Raw genomic sequence first — 21,902 nt, 5'->3', positions numbered from 1 at the left:
CTCTATATCCCACAGATTTCTCCCCTTCTTTGGCTCTTTTTCTTGGTCCCCTCCCACCTCATCAGGGCCAGACAGTAAATAGCCACCCAAACATAACCTAATTCATCTACAAACAGCAAGTTTCACCTAATTAATGCCTATGTCGAGTGGCTTGTGGCCTATGGTTAGAACAGGATCATTTGGAAGCATTAGTGAACAAGGAAATCACTGACTGATAAATGCACCTAGAGCAAGTGTCATTTGGATGCACAAACATTAGACTAAAATATTCTATATAACACATTAAGTTATGTATATTTAGGCAAATTTATCATAAACACAGGATCATATAAGAAGTGGTTACCTGTAGTTTTGCAAAATGCCTCACATACTTTTAGCTTTATTCACATGGAGCTCATTTAATTATAGGACTCTTTTTGCTGATTGGAAAATGTTGAATGTGCCAAACGCACTGGAGGAACACTCTCCACTCCTTTTATCCTGATTGCAGAAGTTTGTTATATAAGGTTCTACGGCCGATGTCCAGATACCAGCTCTAGTCTGCTGTTTAGGTACAAGCTATAATTTTGGTGGATTGCATCAGTAATGGTGTCCTAGTCATTTCAATGCTACGTGAATATAATAATTTGTGTTAAAATTATCGCTTGTCCCAAAAGCTTAAGCTCATAGAATGAGATAGATTTACTTATATATTTTATATTTTCTTACACTTTCCTTCACATGTGGGCCAGACTTCTCTTTAATGGGTGAGCCCAACATGTGAAATTTTTAAAAATGAGGTTAAAGAGTGAAATTTTATATACTGGGGTTAAAAAGTACAGAGACAGGATTCGAATTCAAGACCTCTGCTCTGATAACATGTTGAAATCACCACTTATCCTAAAAACTTAAGCTTATAGGATGAGGTAGATTTAATTATATACCCCTCACATGTGAACCGGACTTTCCTTTAATGGGTGAGCCCAACATGTGAAATTTTGTTTACCCTGCCACCTGCACTGTATTTATGGCATGGTATGATCCAAGGAACCAGAAATGAGGTGTCCCAGCCTTCAAGAATTCTGCCATCATCAATTCCCATCTCAAGATATATCTACTTGCCTCCTTGCCCTTCTTGCTTTAAGACAGATTAAATCCATTTATTCTTCATGATCCATCTCAAGCCAACGAACCCCTGATATTAAGATCTCTTTTGATGCAACTCAATCTAGGTGCCTCCTATTTTCACAAGGAGCAGACTTTGGCGAAACATCACATTAACAGCTCACAGAACTTCTCTGCTTTGTACTGGCTATCCTTGGAACTTGTCTGGCTCTGCTCGTCCTCTTCTGGGTGGGCAACCAGAAGCCACGCAAGCTTAAACAAGTGATAACCATTCGCGTCCCCCGAAGATATCCTTCCAAAAGGTGCATGAGGATGCACTGTCATGATCTGTGACTCCCTGGACCCGATTAGTTTGATGTAACCGATCGTTACTCCCATGAGATCAACCATACCATTCTAGTAGACTGATCATCTCTGCCACTGGAGATTTGAGCAGCTGGCTTTGTACCTTGTCAAAAACAGCTTGTCTGACACTTGTAAAGCTCCAACAGTCTGAAAGAATGAAACTAAAAGCAGCATGCAATGCATGGTTGGTGAAAGACAGCACAGGTAACACAATCCAAAAGGCCTTCAGAATAAGAGAATTGAAAAATGTCAGATAGGGAACAGGAGGTTTATCATAAACCTGGGAAGCAATATGGGAGTGTACATGTGTGAATGTTATGGAATTAGAACTTCAAAAGAGAAAGCAGAAGGCTTTAAAGAAGGAAAAAAAAATCAATGTGGGATATGAAGTTAAAGGTAGAAACGCTTGTCCAGTTGTCCATGTTCAAGTAAGTCAATGTTCCCATAGATATTTGTATATTGTCCTGATTCCAATTAAGTAATGGAAGTTGTATCTTCCATTTCACCTACAACATGGTGTTTCCAATTTTTAATCTCATAAAATTGATTTAGAACTGAAAGGAAAAGCAGCCTCTCAACCACCGAAGGAAGAGACACGTAGACTAGACAATGGATGGCCAATTAAAGGACAGAAGGAGATGAAAGCAAGAATGGAAGATTAGTCTAACATGTGGAAAAGGCAGCAACCATGTGATAGATCAACAGGGAAGGCACTACTATAAACCTCCAAATCATAATTAAAAAGGTTTGTCTTCTGTTAGTTCTTTGCATCATGAGTCAATATGGATGCTAGATAGATCAGATCCATCAATCTGTTGTTGAGCCACGCCTGAAACAGAAGCATGGATTGGGCCATCGGGGACCCACCAGTCGGTGGCCGGTTGCTCCCCAACAACCATTCAATCATTTGATCTACTGCATTGAAAACCATGCAGTTGAGGCTCCAGAGAAGACTCATACTGGATAGCTCAGCCATGTTCAATGTAAAACAGAAAAGGCTAATAAGCAGTATAGGTAACATAAAAAAAGATCAAATGAGAAAAATAAAACCCTTGTGACTTTTTTAATCTGAAAAAGCCTGGCTAAAATATAAGATTTGATGAGTTAATCATGCAGAAATGCATAATTTTCTAATCACCAGCTGATCCATTGTGGCATTCACCTGAGAGGGACAAATATCGCAAAATGAGACTGTTAACTTCTGCAGTTAAATCAGCTAACCATCACACTGATTTTAAATGAAACTTATTCATGAGCATTGCTGGAAATCTTTTTTCAGGCATCTAATATCAAGGAACAGAAGCCTACCACAGAAATTAAGACTTCTATAAATTTGGGCGCTAGGCCTACTTAAGAAAAAATTGAGAAAAACATAGCTGATCTTCTGAGGTATTTGAATTAATTTATCATGAAACCACTACCAAGGTAATTTCTAATTCAGATGGAACAAATGGAGCAAAAGGTTGCATAACATGAAAAGAATGAGCATCAAATGTGTGATCTACTCAACTGGACATGCGGACCTTGATCAAAATATCTAATGGTTAGACTTGCTCCGAGCACAACCGAGTTTATTTCGCCCAAAAAATAGAAGTCCCACAAGATGATGATGGCTTTCAGTTGCAAGAGAAAGCAATCACATATAGAAATCATTATCAGAGCTCTTAATCCACCATCCAATGTCTACATTGCAGAAAAACATAAATTTCATGAAAATACTTCTGTCAAGACCATGTCCAATGAACTTTTTTATTTGTTTATGTATTTGTTTTTATGTGCATTAAACCAAAGGTTGGAATTAAGGGGGAAAAAAACAAAAATTCAGAATAGTCAATTATACAACAAATATTGACAGCTTTCTGAGGATGAGTCTCAATTACCTGAAACATGCACAATTGCATTAATGTCTGTGTTAATAACACCTCCTCAGAGAATTACTATTTAAACATTCCACAAGAACCACACAACTAAAGTAATTCTACATGAACAGCAACAGTCTCGTCCTGCTCTGGGTTAGGATGTTTCGAGAAGGTTATAGAAGGTAAATAAGTGATGATAGAATATGGACAAACTGAACACCTACTCTGTAAACAATCATCTAAAGTTGTTAACTAGCTGTATTTTGAGGGTCATTGTTCATAGTCCATTTCAGAATAGCAGGAAGAACAAATTTATTATAGGAAATGATGAGCCAAAATTTCTATCACCCTGGAAAAGCAATCTTTCAACAGCTAGAGCACATTCTTCAGGCAGGAAAATTTAATAGCATAAACACCTGCTTTTTCACATATTGTTAAAACTGGTGCATTCCATTAACAGCATCAAGAACAAGCTCTGGTTGCAGGAAAACAAAGCACTGAAACAAGAAAGGAAGAAGCATATAATATACATACATACAAACACAGATGAATTTTGGTGCATCATTAACTACAAAATATTAATGTTAAGAGGTTTTGATATGGCTTTCTTAACCATCCGTATTTTACACATCACCACCAAAAAGAATGACCATTTAACAAACTCTATCCAATATGTAAATCTAACTATCTGGATCAGTTTTATGATTTATCCAACACCTTTTATTCCTCTGAAGGGCTGCCTTCCATTACCATCAAGGTATTATTTTCTGTATCTTTCTCAAACTTCAACCCAAAGTTATTTTAGTTCATTCCCACATCTTCTGGATAATTTAATGCAAGTTCATGCCCTGCATTACCAGCTCTTCGGTTATTCATTACACATTCTGACTACCTCTAAATATGTCCATCAGAACAACATTCTTAAATGGTCCCCTGCTTTCAATTGTACAGTTTTCTAAACCCTGTCTAATCACAAAGCCACCCTAGTATTCTCATTTATGAAAATGCATATCTGTGTCCAAAGCCCATTATTTCCCAAGGCCTTAGTGTTGTCTTTTTATTTGTTGCCCAGCATCTCAAAAGATTGCTGTGACCGCATCATCCCCAAAGAAGGAAACTTCCACATCGCCCACCATCCATCAGTCCTCTTAGATATGCCTTCATTTATCTCTCCTTTGTATCTGTGTATAATTAGTCCAAATTGCCAAAGCAACATTTTTCTGCCTCTCAGCAATCTCTTTTTGACAAGGCCACCATTTTCTATATAAATCTAACTTAAGTGGCCCAGAATATATCCTCTGAAACATATCCCTTATTTCTCTCAATGCCTTAATGAGCATCCATCCACATTAATAGCATTATGCCATCTATAAATGGCATAAACAAAGGCAGCACCTTCTAAAATCTAGCAGCAAGTCCGTTATTACGTGAAAATGTACAAATGCAAAAGGCCGATTCTCAATGTGAGCCAACCATGGCAAAATACTAACTTTTTCTGATCAGCTAATCAAAGTACTAACACAGCAGAATCACTACAGACCATGTATAAATATCTTTACCGCTTTAAATTTCTACATCAGTGCATAAGTAGCCTTCATGGTTGACCATCCTAACACAGAGTTCAGTTTAATTTGATGAGATTCCTGCCATCTTTTCCTTTTTTTCTAAATTTTGTTCCATCATCCTCTCCCATCCTCTCCTCTAAGTTCATAATGTGGCTACTGAGTTCAATAGATCCAACCCACCAAAAAATTCCAGATCGCAACATTGATTATCAGACAGTGCATGCTTGACCTTGGTGGATTTTCTGGCCCCTTTCTCAGTATTTTATATTTTTCCAAATGGAGAGAGTTTTAGGTGCAATTAGCTCAGAGAATCTCATTATGATTCCATTGCTGACACGTGTCCCCTAAAACTAAAATTGCCAGAAGCTAGACTGTCTCAGAAGTTACGGGGAACACAATAACTGCCAAAAGAAAGCTATTAACCTGCTAGCTCAGTTGCATATTACTGGTCTTCTTCTAAATATGCCTTTTCAAATCTAATAAGGTTCATATGCAACAGGAGCAGCATTTATATGATAGCTCCACTGCAGACAGGTTTCCCTTTAATTTTAGAGAGAGAGAGAGAGAGCTCCTAAACTCTCTCCTAAATTATACTGGGAAACATCCATCACTGAAGCTACTACAGAGATTCTGCCACTCAAGTTATCTAGATCTTCTCATATGTCTTCTCATTTAGCCTTAGGTACCCATTCTTCATACTTAGATGTCGATATTGACTTGATACTTGGATAAGGATCCATAAAATAAAATTCTAAAATATTGGAAGATACGGAGCTTACACACCTGTACCTGACCCATGTATTGTAGTCCATGCAGTGGCTACATGATTGCGTGTAACCTGATCCTTTCTCAATCTTCTATAACATATCATGATTGATGCAAAATTGCAACTCTGGTTGCATAACTCACTTCCTTCCAGATATACCTTTCCAAATCCTATAAAAACTTTGTGCAATAGGGATAGCGGTATCCATATGACAACTCCATCATTGATAGGTTTAGCCTTATCTAGAGAGCCACTTGGTAACCTCTCTTCTAAATTTGTAAGGGACAAGCATCAATAATTGGAGCTACTACAAAGATGCTGCCACCTATGTTATCCAAATCTCTTCATTGAGCCTTAACTACCTAAACCTAACACTAAGATGGGGTATGGATAAGGCACTCGGGCAAGGATGCATAAGAAGAAACTCTTGAGCATTAAAAGAAGAAATAATGCACAACTGCACCTGACACGTGCCTTAGTCCATGCAACGTAGGCTGCTATTCAATCACATGTAACCTGCTCCCTTCCAAAACCTTTCCAAATCTAGTGAGGTCTACATGGAACAAGCTAGCAGCATCCATATGATAGTTTCATAAATGACACGACTCCCCTGAATTGCAATGAGCCAACTGCTAAACTCTCTCCAAAATTTTAGGAGATGCATGTATGCGATTGGAGTTGCTGTGAAGATGATATGAACTATGTTAATCTAGGTACCAATACTTGACTTTCAGATGTCAATATTGACATAACGATTTGGGTAAGGTCTTACTTAAATTGTTAGAACATACAGCGATTGAGCACTACCGGGCCCATGCTAAATAAAATTGTTACTGATCACATGGAACCTGCTCCCTTCAAAATCTTCTATTCCATATCATTCTTAATTTATAATTGCTAACCCATTCACATTAATTCACTCCCTTTTGCATACGTTTTAAGTGCAATAAGATAGCATTATCCATATGATAGCCCTATGACTAGGATGAAAGTGGATCGGATGAAAATCGAGTGTATCCAACTTTGGATTCCGATTGGATCAAATTCAGAAAAAGAAATCTGTATCTGATCAGACTCAGTTGTGGATTCGGATATTGAGACAAAATCTTCTAGATACGCACACAGATATGGTTTCTAACTTTTTTCATACTTAATATGGATATCCTGATATTAAGGTTTTTCCTGAATTCTGAATCAGATATCTGGATACTCATTTATTTTTTTATATTATGGTTACTTAACATATTGCTAATAATATAATTCCTTTTCTATTGAAAGTGTGAGTAGGGGCTTGCCTAACATTTAAATGGATGAGCATATATTTATCATCACCTAGTAGAGAGTACCAATTATATGTAGTTATATGAAATCTCCAAGCAAGGATTTTGTCATTCTCTTGCTTCTTGAAAAACATTTATATGCCTAAATTTTATAACCTATCCTCATCGAGTTTTGCTCAAAAATCGAATTATGTTCAAAGTATTATCTAACTTATATCTGTATTCCTTTTAGGAGAAAATAGATATGGTTAATATCCGATTCATATCCATATCCAATTAGAACAAATATTATTTTATTATTAGGATATTAACCGGTTATAGTCCTGGCAATCCAAGATCTTGAGAGGGGCAAACTAGGGATAGTCCTAATCTTTGGCATTGTTTTTCATAAAATGACCGCCCCTAAGACTTGAACATATACTATTATGCTTGTCAACCTAAGCTATTTACCATTGCACCAGCAATAACCCTTATCAATTGAAAATAAATATGGACACAAATTCTAGTATATACTTTTTGTTGGAAAAATTTAGTAGGCATAAATATTTGTATTTATACTCGTATCCACTAAATGTATATGGGAACGAATATGGATCTATACCAAAATCTGACCGACTCTGACCTCTTTTAAGTCTATGCATTAGACAGAATTCTCTTGATATTTAAAGAGCGGGCTACTAAACTCTCTCTCCTAAATACAGGGGACAACATCCATGAAAGGAGCTATTACAAACATCCCTCCACCCATATTACCCAAATATTTTCATTTAGCCTTAGGTATCCACACTAGATGCTTTGATGTCAATTTTGATATGATACTTGGGTAAGTATCCATTAGAAGAAATTCTTAAATATTGGAAGTAACAACACTTGTACATCTGCAACTGATGCATGCACCCTAGTCAATGCAACATAGGCTACTGCTTGATCGCATGTAACCTACTTCACTTTTGAATCTTCACAATCCCAACTCATAACTACCACTCCAATTGCATTAACTCGCTCTTTTCCAAATATGCCTTTCCAAATCTAGCAAGATCTGAGTGCAACGCTTATGCCCTTTCACCTAAAACATGTCCCTAATACATTGCTTTCTTGATCGCATGTAACATGCTTCACTTTTGAATCTTCACAATCCCAACTCATTACTACCACTCCAATTGCATTAACTCGCTCCTTTCCAAATATGCCTTTCCAAATCTAGCAAGATTTGAGTGGAACATTTATGCCCTTTCACCTAAAACATGTCCCTAATACATTGCTTCCTTGATTGTATATAACATACCACTTCTGAGATTATCTGTTTCATATAATTCCTATTACATATAAGTTTAAAACAGATACCTTTATCTTACTTATGCGGTATAAAGAATGATACCTTTATCTTCCTCGATGTATCTTACTCTCCCCCACCAAAGTCAATCTTTCAAAAGATGAGAGGCCAATGCACCATCCAAGTTGAAGTTGAATCAAAGTTTTGGTCTGTTGAATCAAAGTTTTGGTCTGTAGAAATTTATCGACTGTTAACCTTCATGTCAAGTGTACAGTAACCTTAACAAGGACTGTATTTGCACCTTAAATATCAAAACGCCATATGAATCACTCGTGTCCAAAAGATAAGAAAGGATAATTCAAAACTGTATCAAGCTTTCCAGGTTGTCAAATGCATTCCTACTAAATACAATATTTCCAATAATACCTCACAATTGAGTAGAGAAAGCAGTAAGAGACAATATGACACAAAAGAAAGTTACCACCATAGAACAACTGCAGTTCAAGATCACTTCAACATAACAGAGAGGATAAGTAACTTGAATGGAACCTTTGGCTAGGGATGGAGGAGAGCACTTCAGCACCTCCAAGCTGACACAGAGACAAGCTCCTGATGCTGCCAATAGAGGAAAAGCGAACCCTCGCGTTTCTCCACATGGAAGCCCCTCACCGGCACCCTCTGCAGCAGGCAGACAGCCTGCAACTCAGTGGTGCTGCTGAACTGCAGGGGCACAAAACCAGCTGATGCAAAGAGTATCCGCCATGGAAGCATCTTGTCACCGGCACGGTGGCGCCCAAGGACGCTACTCTCAATCCTCGGCCGCACTAAGAACCGCTCGATCTTGGTGGCTGCTTCCGGACTGGCGCCTGCAGCATCGAAGGAGTTGAGGAGGACCATGCAGGACTGGAAGGCATGGAGGAAGTGGTGCGAGAAGGACAGCTCGCTGCGGTCACGCCCGAGGTCCACCGAGATCACGACCTTTGGGGTGAGCTGCTTCACGAGGCCGAGGAGGGTCAGGGATAGGTTATGCGCAGAGCAAACGGGGAGGTTCACGGCAATGGGTGCGTCAACCAGGCTGCGGATCGCCAAGGGGTCGAAGTTGTCGAGGTTCATGACATTGAATTCAAATGGAATATTAAGGCGGCCAGCCCAAAAGGCGAGGGTGCCACAAGCAAGCTCGAGGTCGAAGGAGCGGTCAGCTTCCGGCGAGACGAAGACGGACATTCTGAGCATCGGGGGGCCGCCAGCCGTGCAGCTCCTCTGGGCCAGCTCCTGCATGAAGGCGGACCAGTGGGTGCCGCTGCCAACATTAAAGTCGACGATGTGGATACAGTCGGCGCCGGCAAGGCTCTCGAGGAGGGCCTGGATGCAGGTGAAGTTGGTGAACATGAGGATCGGGGAGACGTCGGAGAAAGTCTTGAGGGAGGTGAGCTTGAGCACGGACTCCAGAGCACAGGTGATGGGATTCGGGAAGGCTCGGCGCGCGTGGGCTGGCGACGGCGATTGGGTGGAATTGGAGGCGGCGTCCCCAAGGATGCGGTTGAGGGCCTCCTTGAAGTAGAAAGCGGAGCGGAGGACGGGCTTCCCCTGTGGGGAGGGAAGCTGGTGATTGAGCCGCGTCAATATCCCGCGCGCGCCATCCGACTCTCCAGCCTCCACCATCTTCGCGGCCTTGAAGAGCTGGTCCACCAACGCCTGCTCCTGCTGCTGGGCGGCCGCGTCATCGCCCGACGCCGACCTCGGCCTCGCCGACCTCTGCTGGTGATGGTAAGCGATGGATTGCGACGAGGCGAAGCGCTGTTGGGCGAGGTGGCTTGTTTGGAGGAAGAGGTCCGGCCTGCCGGAGGGAGGAGGGAAGGGAGGTGTAGTTAGACTTTGGGGCGGGAAGAGCGGCGGCGGCGACAGGGGCTGGTGCGTGGTCGAGGCGGCGACGAAGGAGGGCACCGGGGCGAAGAAGCCCGGGTTAGAAGGAGCGCGAAGTTGGAGCCGTTCGTTGAGGAGAGGGTTGGAGCAGAAGAGCTGCGGCCTGTCCACGCTGGGCTCTTGGAAGAACCTCCGCGCCTGCGCCGGCGCCGCCGGGATGACGGTGGCCGGCCGCGGCGGAGGGAACAGAGTGGACCTGGGTTGGCAGCCAAAGGTGGGATCTTGGATGACGGTGCTTGGCAGCGGTGGAGGAATTCTGCTGCTACTGGTGCTGCCATTGCTGCTCGAAAGAGAAGGCCCCCCGCCGCCGGAAGAAAGTTTGGAAGAAGAGAAAGAAGGAGTGGGGGGAAGAGTAATAGTGGAAGTGCTGACCGACGGGGCTCCATCCATCCCTCCGATGGTTCCGAGGCCGAAGCCTGGATCGGCGAGCCCGCCAAACCCCAAGCCAGCACTGTGGTCATCGAATTCAGCCGGAACCGCGGGGAACAGAGGCTGCTGCCTCGAGCCGCCGCTGGCGGCGCCGGAGGAGGAGAATTTGGTGGGGTCGACGATGTCGCCCATGATCCAGCGGAGAAACGTCTGGTCCTGGCCGGGGGAGGCGGCGGGCTCCGAGAAGACGGCCTCCCAATCCTCCATCCCGAGCCCAATTCTCTCGCGGCTAGCGAAGCCGATGTCCAGGCCGGCCGTGATGGGCTGCAACTCCGCGGCCCACTCCTCCCTCCGCTGGTCCGCGGCGTCGCCGCCCTCTTCGGCGAGGAGGCCATCTGAGATCGCTGCCGCCGCGGCCAAGGAGGTGGTGTCGGAGGAGCCTCCGCCGCCGCCGCCGCCGCCGCCGCCGCACAGGGAAGGAGACAGGGTGGAAGTAGAGGTCGGAGGGCTCAGGCTCTGCCTGGTCTCCAGCACCGACCTCGGCTCCGACCCCTCTTTGCTCACACCCCTCCTCTGCCTCTTATTCTCTCCAACAAAAATAGCTTTCTCTTCTTCCCTCGCTTCTCCCACTAATTCTTCCAATGTCCTCTTCCCGTTGCCACTGAGGGACATCCTTTTTATTTGATAAAACAAACTCGCACACAAGAACTCAACAAGCCACCAAAACCAGCACTATACACACACAACAACTCTCCTCTCAGCCTGTACTTTGCTCTTCGAAGGATTGATGTCATTATATAGCCTACAGGTCGACGGGGTTTGTTCTCTTTTTTTCCCTGCATTTATCAACCTAATAATAGCAACAAAACACTGAAGAACTGTGTGCTGTTTGAGCTCCCATATCAGGGAACGCTTGTTATGAACTGAAGACTTTGTTCCTCCTCCCTTTTTACCCAGTTCCATCTCTATTCAACATCTCTGTCGCCGTCTCTCAGGGTGGAGAAGAGCGGGGGCAGGCAGTAGTTCCCTGCACTCTTCTTCCTCTCTTGTTTCCCTCTCAACCTCCGCCATGGATGCAGGCACCATAAAAAAGCAGCGAAGTATCTTCCCTCGCTTTCTCGCTCATTTTATTTTATTTTGTTTTGTTTTGTTTTTCAAACAGTGGGCCTTATCTCTGGCACCGCATGCCACCCTATAAAAGGCTAAGCGGACTGCTGCAGTATATTTATTTACATTTATTAAGTCTGTTTCAACTACTATTTTACTTTCATTCCTTATTATTTTTCTCGCACCCCGAACGCGGCAATGCAGCTCGAAACGCTGGTCGACAAAGGTGACAATTAACGTCGTGAACGAGAAAAACGGGTTATAGCTTAAAAATATCACCATCAGCCTAAAATACCCCTACATCGCCCACGCCTCATGGGAACCCTGGAGGAGGTTCTTGTCATTTGCTCTCGCGATTTTTGTCGCATTTTCAAAATTCAATGTACTGTTTTTTTTTAGTAAGAATATACCCTGATGTTTAATGGAAATTAATAAAAGACAAGTTTTTTTTATTTAATAGTAATAATTATAGACAAATACAATGTATTTCTGCAAAAGATGAATAATGGTGAATTTGTATTATTTACTAATATATTATTGATAAATACATCATCTAGGGTTGCAAACAAGCTGCAATGAAAAAAGAAGAATTAGTTTAAATACGGGTTTATTTGACAAAATGGAAAAGATGTTTAAAATGAAAGATGATTTAAATTTTTTGGACCGGGTGGAATTGGGTTCGAGTTGGAGTGGTCCACTTTTTTATTGACCTAAATTAAACCCAGACAGGTCAAGTCAGGTTGAGTTGAGTTGAAAAATATAAGATCCAAATCCGACTCAAAATTTAGATCACATCCAATTTTTAAATATGACCCAATCTACATATCTTCAAATATGGATCCATTTGTAGCTCTAATAAAGTCGGGGTTGTCTGGGTCACGGAACGACCTAACCCATTTGTAGACGTAACATCGTCACTATTTTCTTGGAAATAAGTAGCAACATTAGCATATTTTTAATTTATTTTATCTTGGAAATAATAATAGTTTTTTATTTGATGGACCATAAAACTTAATACACATCTTATCTATGTGGTTAATCTACAATTATCTTTGTATCTACCTTAAAAAATATGTATATGAATTTTAGCATATGTGTAGTATTGATATTTATATCCATATTTATCAAATAAAAAAGATATGGATATGGATATGCTAATATCCATTTTATATTCATTTTGTTTTTCACCACTATAATAGGTGTTTTAACTTAAGTCACTCGGCCTTCATTATCCGAACTATATCCACGTCTATTCAAAATAAATATTAATCTGAACTTTAACACTAGTTAACATCTATACCAACTTCTATATTTATCAGATGAAAAAAAGACGCAAATGAGGATATGCTAATATTCAATCTGTATCCAATTTATTTTTCAGCAATAAAAGGTGGTGTATTTATTGAAAGAAAAGTTGAATATGATTCACTCACTTAGCCTCCATTAATGTTAATTTATATCACACTATTATATATAGATAATATCCGAATCATGTCCATATTCGCTGCATAAAAAAAAGGCACCAATATGGATGCGCTAATATTTTCTTCTTATCAAATATATTTTGTTGCCCTAATAAAAGTTTTTTTTTGCTTCAAAAAAATTAATTGTGATTCATTCATCTAGTCTCCACGAATATCTAATTTATTATACGTTTATATATATAGATAATTTTAAATATGTCTCCATTTAAACAAATATAGATATGAATTTCACCGCCTAGTTAATATCAACATCTTTATTCACATATGCTAAAAAAAGGACAAATATGGATATTGCGGGCGTTCCTTCCATCATGCAGAAAGTTGCAGGCATTTCTAGCATGGTCATGCAGTTGTGCAAGTATGCCACTGATGTCTAAAACTGGAAAGGAATAATGATGGTAGCATGAGCCCTAATGACTTTTACTATAGAGATATCGTCTTGTCGGAGGAGGAGGAGATAGCCAATGCTACGAGTCTAGGCTAAGAGCTATGAGCTAAAGGTAAATAGTATAAATTAAGATAAATGCAAAGATAAATAAAGATAAATGACACTATAGGTGTTTGATTGGCCAGAAATATTTTTCTAAAATTTCATTCTAATATTTATCCAATATATCCTAAGCAATCAGATAATGTCTCCTCGGTGTTGACAATTATCTAGGTCTGGCCTCTAGTTCTCTAATGTTTTTTAGTAATTGAGCCAACTAGTCCTCACTCTCCATATGTTGATAGCTACCAAGCTTCTTATCGTATCACAATCCCTCTCCTAGGTTGATAGATAAATACCCATAAGTCATCATACCTACTTAGCCTCAGGCTCAATAAATCCTCGTTCGATTTATTTAGTAGTTATTCGACATATCTGGGCCGATGCTCCTTCCTTTTGGTCTGTTAGGCATTATGTACACTTGTATCAAGTCGTTCCTCAACTATTCGGTCTATTCTCTTGGTAGAACTCAAGAATCTCAAAACATTAGCATTCGAGTTATCATCTTATTTCGTCAATTATGAGAACTTGGTTCAAAATACCTTTATTATTACTTCATCCCAGTTTTGCCATATGGTTGTGTACATGTTCATCCTCAGATTTCATTATTGGTTAGGATGCGGTATAAATATATATTGTTATATGATATGTATCTCATTTGTTTTCAAGCCTAAAAGAAGTCTCTTTATTATAAGAAAATTTTGAAAAATGTGATCGATCATATAACAAGGGGGTAAATATGAATATATTGATACCCAGCTTGTATATGATGTGTCTTCAATCCTATATAGCGGTGTTTTTACTTTAAAAAAATTGAAATATGATCCAGTCACTATTCATGATTGATATCTGCATTCTTTATGCACAGACATCAACCTTGTTCCATGTAGTACAAAATAAATTACGGATACAAATTTTGGCATCTGATTTCTTAAATATACATATATTTATCTATAAAGAATATTCAAATATAGTTTCATTGATATCCAATTTGTTCCTAGCGTATTCTCAGCTCTAAAAATTAGGTTGTTTTATTCAAAAAAAATTGGCATGTAACCTACTCACTTTATCTTTGAGTGTCTTGATAGAAGTATATCATGCATGGACAAAAATAGAGTTGGACATTAAAAAAAATTATGGGTAAAAGAACAACACATCTACGACGCACATAATTGTATATCTTGAAATAAACAGTGAACTCTTATTATTTATTATAATATACAGAAAATATAATGCATATACATGTATGCATGTGCATACACATATAGAGGGTAATTTGTAATGCTTTTGTAAGAGCAATTTTAAAAATTACTTCTATGCTTATATATAGCTCTAGACAGTTTTACGTACATGGAGATGTTTATGTTGTTTGACTTATATATGCCACCAATATTTTTTTCCTGCAATGATTCTAATAGTGATTGCTTCAACGGCATACACCAAACGATAAAAATACCATACATGTAAAATTATCTAGTATAATGCATGGGATAGAATTTGTCATTTTCTCATGAAAGTGACTTATAAAGTGAAATGACTCCTATAAATTATACATATTTTCATCATTCGATGCATAATTAAAATATCCAAAAATATATGATTTTTTGTTTCTAATATCGCAACTAATTTCCACACTAAAAATATTTGAAGCCAAATGTACTCGAGTGCATTGTAAACTCTCTCTTATATAATTCATTTACCTAGGAAAATCTGATCAATATTTATTCTAATGGAAACTACAAGAGGCTTCTCTCAAAAATGTGACTTGTTGCTTCATGGAAACTTCATATATTTGCATCATATTTAAGAAATAGACAGCTAAAAAGGGCCTCTTTGCTTGGGCCCTCGGCCCCAGAGCCAAATTTTTTAGATGTCCATGCACTGAAAAGACTGGCCGATCTTAGGGTTTTGGGGGACTAACCTTTTGGTATTGTGGTTCTTCCCGGTGCTCATGAGATTTCTCCTCTCCTCTTTGTACTTTCTCCACCATTAGCGAAGCTTTCTTAATCCTATCCACCCATGAACGTAAGCCGCGGACTGAATCACGTAATTCTATATTCTTCTCTCTCTTTGTTTGCTTTATTATCCCAGATCTAGTCATAAGTTTGCAGGCAAAGTATATGATTCTGAGTGATGATGGAGGATTAGATATAGAAAAATGGTAGCAGACTGCAAATAATATGGATGCTACCTCGTTCTTTTAGCACTTTCCTAGTCTGTTGTGTAAATTCTTTGGCAAGTTCTGGTTATTAAATCCTCATCCAAAGTCATCTTGTATTATCTGAGGTTCCACATGGACAATCAAATCACAAGATAAACAAATGACCAGTGATCGTCAAAACAACTTCCTAAAACTACTTGTGGCGGGGCACAACACCCCATCCCTTGGTCTGAGATCTTCCTCCAACGAAGCCAACTCTACAATGATCCCTTGTGACAACAAGCGAGGTTTTATTTGATGGATCTCATCCCAGCTAGCTTGGTAAGGCAAAGCACAACTTACGTTTTTCTTCACAAGCTAACGAGCCCATTCCCATTTACTCTGGGTGTTCGGCCTCTTCTAGTATCCCACAACCACAAGAGGAGCATGCTCTGCGTTTCTCAATGCAAAGAACTAGCTTGAGTATAAGCTATTGTTTTGTTTGTCTCTTGAGTTTAGGCGTAAAAGGCCTTATGGTAACAATGATCATAGCGCCATTATTCTTGTTATTCATGATCTTATCATGCTTCTAAATGATGTATTAAATTGCCAAGATTTGATTTATTTGATCTCAGACTTTTCTCTTTTTCTTATAGCTTCATATTTATTTTTGTATTTTATTTATTTATTCTTTGTTCATGTCTCCTTTAGTTTAAACATAATAAGGATTAAGTGAAGAACTAATTGCTTGAGATACCTTGAATTTGTGATGCACAATCCATGGTGGGATGAAGAGTAAGTGGGAGTTGCATATTAGGTGGAAAAGAAGAGGGCATCAAGAACATCTAGAACTTTTGTGATGTTTAAATAGTACATGATATCTATGGGTTTTCCTTTACGTTGAGATTACGTACATGCACTTGAAATGATAAGGTGGAAGCCTGGCATTTTTCCTCGCTTTTTCCTAGCGAAACGTACTCATAGAGTTCTGAAGTTGAAGCCTCATGCCATGATATATTCGAGATGCTGCATTCAGGTTGAGATGATTTCTGACATTCCAGTAACTTGTCAACCTCCGCTTCCACCCCTCTCGGGTCTTTCTTCCTCCAATACCTTTGGATTCTAGAATTCTAGTACTATGAAGGATAAAACCAGACATAGGATATTGTGTAGGGCTTTTGGTCTGGTTTTAATATGGATGGTTTCGTCTGTACCAAGTATAGACTGTAAACTTTGAAACCAAACAATTAGCCCTTACCTCTTCAATCCAGATGGATTAACAGAAACACCTATTGATTGAAATTTCGAGGTCTGAATTTTTAACCAGAGAGTCTTAATTTGCTTTTCATTGCCTTTATTTAATTAAGCATTACCAGACTAGGCTGAGAGATGCATTTCTCCATCTCTCCTTTTTTTTTTTTTTTGGTCCCCCGTCCTTCTAAGAAATACTTCTATCATGAGTGATTATTAACTTAAGAAAGCTCAACGATGTGAGCCATGCAGGCATTTATTGCTGTCAAAATTTGAGCTCAAGAGATCGGACGAGCTTCAAACCGGAGAAATCATATGAGCAGTCGGAAGATTGGACGAACTAGTGAATGGTGAGGTTGGCTGTGGCTGAGCTTGGATGAAAAAATTGATTCAGAGCTTGAAGTCCGATCTGAAAATAAAGAAGGGACAACATTGAAGATTGCCGGATTTTATTTAGTAGGAGACTTTTGGATGCCTAAGTCAGATAGCGATTTTGGAAAATATCGGAGATTTAAGAAAATAGTGAGAGCATCAGCATAAAAGTGAGCGTACATGGAGTCTCCAAGATATATATCTATACAGAATGAGAGTCAACGCCTATTAATGATTAGGCAGACATGCACATTAATTGCTCGATAATTGTCTATATGTTGTTGCGTACGTTGTGGAGCCTAATTATGTAGTTGTATAGTGGCAGGTCGGTCGATGCCGAAGTCCCAAGATTGGCAGCCCGGCTAATTGCCGATAATAGTCACAACGGGTAAAACCATGCCATATCAGCATTGAAAAGTAAAGTTTTTGGTACCGCTACTTTGAGATGTATATACCTGTACCAAACTATTGGGGTTTGATACTATAGCAACCGAGAATTAGATGACTAGGGCCATTTAGGGTACGCCGTTACCAAACATGAGGGTGTTGCCCCGTCCGCGCTAAAACAAAAGTTCCGGTTTATTGCACGGAATGGATGCCGGAGGCAGCGATGTAATTTGTTCAGAAGAAACCATTTTTTTGGCCTGTCAACTGGAATAGATGAAATAGTTTATTCCAAGCCCATGTGATGGCCAGCAGTCGCCCTGATCTCAAATGGAAAATGGCCAATATTATCCCAGCTTTGGAATCGCTACCACCCTCTTCAAGGGTTATTTGATCTTTTGTTCCTTCTTCTCACTACCTTATCTCTATGCTGTCCGATCCTTGCTGGCCAACATTAAGATGATTGTGACATGTTGTCTCCTCTCCTCTCAAGATTTCGTATACTCCCAAGCAGTGCACTTCTGAAACATACCAATTCTATTGGGGTGCATTGCTCCTTTATGCTAAAATTTTGTTTTTAGTTTTATTTTATTTATTTATTCCACTTAAAATAAATATTTTTTATTCTACTTATTTATTTTTCTTAGAATAGTTTTTTTTGTCCTCCGATGGTTATCCAAATTTTTCTTTTAATGAATATTAATTTTTAAATTTAAGTAAAAATCAAACACCACACTCATGTGATACTTTATTTCAATAAATTTTTGATATTTTCTTCGGTGCAGTATGGAAAGGAGAGAGGAAGAGAGTGAGAGTGAGAGGTATCTCGAGGAGCTTTCTTATATAGCTTAATTTGTTTATAAAATACTTTTATTTCTTCTAATTTTTTTTTTCTATTCAATATTTCTATTTTGTTATATATATATATATATTGTTTGTTTAAATTTTGAACCTACTTGATTAATTTACTCCGAATAACGTACAATTCTATAATACAGGAACATAACTATGGCATCTATCATGCTGGTGTGTTTATCTGTGAAGGTGTTATACACTGTTTTAGCTAGATATATAGTATTGTAGGCCTTTACGTTGATAAGGACACTGACGATGGATGTCGTTAAGCTTAAGCAGACGTTAAGATTCTTAAAACCGTCTTCATGAAAATTAAAGTAGTTTATAGCCGTCCACTCGCTTCCCGAAAAGATCAGGACATAAAATCTGAAAAAAGGAGTGGAATTTAATATACAGCAAGTCAGCAGCTACCTATAATCCAGTCCGATAATTTAGAACCCATAATGTTAAAAGCCAATCAGGACCCTCGTTTCACTGAATTTTTAATTTAATATTAAACTTGTCGGCTCGCCTCATAGGCGGGCGTTCCCTCGGATTTAGCTGCAATATCTTAGCCTATAAAGCGACTTTCTACAAATAAAGCACGGCTTGATTGGTTTAGTCGAGAAATGCACGTATCCACTTCCTGTAATATTCTGAGTCTATGAATGTATTGAAGATTTTGTACTAAAAAAGGAATGGCTTTTGATTGCGTCCGATGAACGCCAATTTCAAGTCAAGCAAGCAACTCAAAATGCACGTATCCACTTCCTGTAATATTCTGAGTCTATGAATGTATTGAAGATTTTGTACTAAAAAAGGAATGGCTTTTGATTGCGTCCGATGAACGCCAATTTCAAGTCAAGCAAGCAACTCAAAATGCGTCTTTTAATTTTTATTTTTATCACCTTTTTCGGTGAAGAACCGAAATTTGGTACTTGTATTAAAGTAAAACTTAAACTAAATTGCATGACATGCAGCAATAAAAAAATGATAGTGAGATACCGTTACGACATCATGCCTATATTGTCACAAAATAGTAAAATACCAGACTCCAGGACGCCCAAGAAAATAACTAAGGAAAAAAGGTAGTACACTGTAGCTGGAAGCTGGTATTCCATGCGGAACCCATTTAAAGTGCTGATATTTTGGACATTTAGCATGCTATTTTCCTCAAGTCCGTGCACAAGAAATGCCTCTTGCTGTTATGGGAGCATCGTTCTCAGGTTTGGCTATGGGCCAGCCCAGACCTAGCCCAAGCCTGGTGCAAATAGACACGTGCCATCCAATCCGGCACGGGTTGGAATTTTTGCGTTGCAAGCTTAAAGGTCTTTTGAGGAAGACCCTGTAATGCCTTAAAAAGAAAGAAAGATACATAGTTATTGGTGAGAATTAACGTGCAGGCAGAGTAGAAGCACAAGTAGATCTTTAAGAAGGTAACATAGACGTAACCTTCGTTTAACTGAACAGATGCTTTCACATAGTTTGAAGGTGTGGAGCCTCTCGTAGAGCACCGCCTTAACGATGTTGTTTTATCAAATTGTTGGTGAAATGTTAAGAATTAAGGATTTATTTCTATGGAAAAGTAGTGAAAAAAAAGAACAATAAAATTTTCTTTGCAAATGCTGTATGTATCACCAATCTCCATATGAATATATTTAGTTTGTGCACCAAGAGTAGTAATGTAACAACCCAAGACCTTTGTAGTTGAAGGATTTATTTAAGCCCTAACGCCCTCTTCAAGCTAAGAGTCTAAATTCATTCAAATCTAATCATAACCACCACGATCGGCCTATAATCAGTCTTAACTCATATTGCAGTGTCTCCTACTCTACATGCACCATGAATCAGTCTACTCTGATACAATTTGTAATAATATAAAATTTCGTCCAAAATGGCTATCCGAAAGGTATTTTTTGGATTCTTTAATTTTGTATAAGTATCTAAATTTTTTTCGGCGAACAAGTGATATGGAACTAAATACATGTCCGTACGGATCCTTACAAATAGGCCTATGGTGGTTAACAAAGTTAACTTGGCCTAGCCAGCGGGCCTCATTTTATGGTATTTAAGGCCGAGCCATCTCATTAAAAATTTTGAATGTGCCTTGCTAGATGCAGACTATTGACATCCTCAAGCAGTCTAGAGCTCGATTTTTTTTCGGGCCGCCTGCAAAAAGCTTGTCAATAGCATCACTATCATATTGCCCTAGCTAGTTCATCAATCAATCCGAGCTATGTGGTAAAGTATTTAAGTATTTTCTTCGGCTGCTTCGGTCAAAAAGGGCTTGCCAAGGGTTACTACATCAGCATCCAAGTTGCAGGGTTGAATCACCAAAGCTTTGAATTATCGAGTAAAGTCCACTTCAGCTACAGTGTTTGTCTATGACTTGCTAGAGATGGTTGTTTTTTCCACCGCTAACATGACGTAGCAAGCATCCATGGAGAATTCAAACTTGGCATGTATGATCCATACTCTTAGAAAAATCTTATCACATATCTTATATTGATAACAATTCTTCCCTTGGTTAGTACAACAATTTGTTATGCACATAATTTACTGGATTCACTGAGAGCTTGTCTAAATACTCAAATTCTTAATCCAAGGATAATTTATCTCATCACATCGAAAATTATTAAGTAATTACGTTACACCTTCATGGAATGCCATGCTGGCCATGTCAATGCAAGTATGCTACTTCCCATTAGTGTAATTAAAGCTATTATTGGGGCATGTGCTCAGAAATTTGAATCAATAAAATTCTTGCTGGTGAACGAATCCTGCATATTGAGGTATTTCAAAATTACAAATCTATCTTTCTGTTTTTTATTTTTTGTCTAGTGTACTTTTTTTAGCTCCATATTGGAAAGAGAGATAAAACTTAAAAGGTTACAGTGAAAAAGGCCCAAATAGCCATTTTAGTGATCTCCTGGACCTATTGATAAGTTCAGCTGCAATATCTGAAGAAGGCCATTTTGGCATCAAGGAAGGCCATAGTGTCTAAATCACTGTCACATTAGTGTGTTGTTCTATCGTAATCACTTGCCTCAACCATGTCTTCATCAAAGATTTTGCCACCTTGTTTTCTCTTAATGCAATACAACGAATTAATGCTGCAACTTAACAGCACACATTATGTACCAAAAGAAGTAAAACAGAAGAGCTGTCCGTACGATATTTTTGTCTGGTGACAGCGGAGATATCATTCATGCAATTAAACCATTGCCATGCCACGCTGGATGGCCTATTTTTTCCAACCTAGCATTAGCCCTCAACGCACGCAAAAGACTCTCATACCTTTGACCGTTGATCTGTCACCATTCAAAGATCACACGGACAGCATCATCGTTTCCGCATCC

General features: G+C 39.2%; 1 protein-coding gene across 2 annotated transcripts; it reads right to left on the bottom strand.

The window, feature by feature from the left end:
* Positions 1–775: 775 nt before the first annotated feature.
* On the bottom strand, positions 776–14,429 carry LOC103705134 (uncharacterized). 2 transcript variants are annotated; one of them, XM_089929710.1, is made up of 2 exons: positions 8,742–14,429; positions 776–2,611 (listed from the first exon to the last, which is right to left on the bottom strand). In XM_089929710.1, the coding sequence occupies exon 1, from the start codon at positions 11,154–11,156 to the stop codon at positions 8,769–8,771; it is 2,388 nt and encodes a 795-aa protein (XP_089785836.1). In that variant the 5' UTR covers positions 11,157–14,429; the 3' UTR covers positions 776–2,611; positions 8,742–8,768. The 2 variants fall into 2 exon arrangements, with proteins under 2 accessions (XP_089785836.1, XP_088574766.2); XM_088718640.2 differs by lacking the exon at positions 776–2,611 and adding an exon at positions 5,296–8,422.
* Between the last annotated feature and the right edge of the window lie 7,473 nt (positions 14,430–21,902).

Source organism: Phoenix dactylifera, chromosome 3 (assembly GCF_051530095.1).
Source record: "Phoenix dactylifera cultivar Ajwa chromosome 3, Ajwa_hap1_PhDact_Kaust_v1.1, whole genome shotgun sequence".
Lineage (NCBI taxonomy): Eukaryota > Viridiplantae > Streptophyta > Magnoliopsida > Arecales > Arecaceae > Phoenix > Phoenix dactylifera.
Note: the sequence above shows the minus strand (reverse complement) of the source record. Positions and strands in the feature narration are given on the sequence as shown.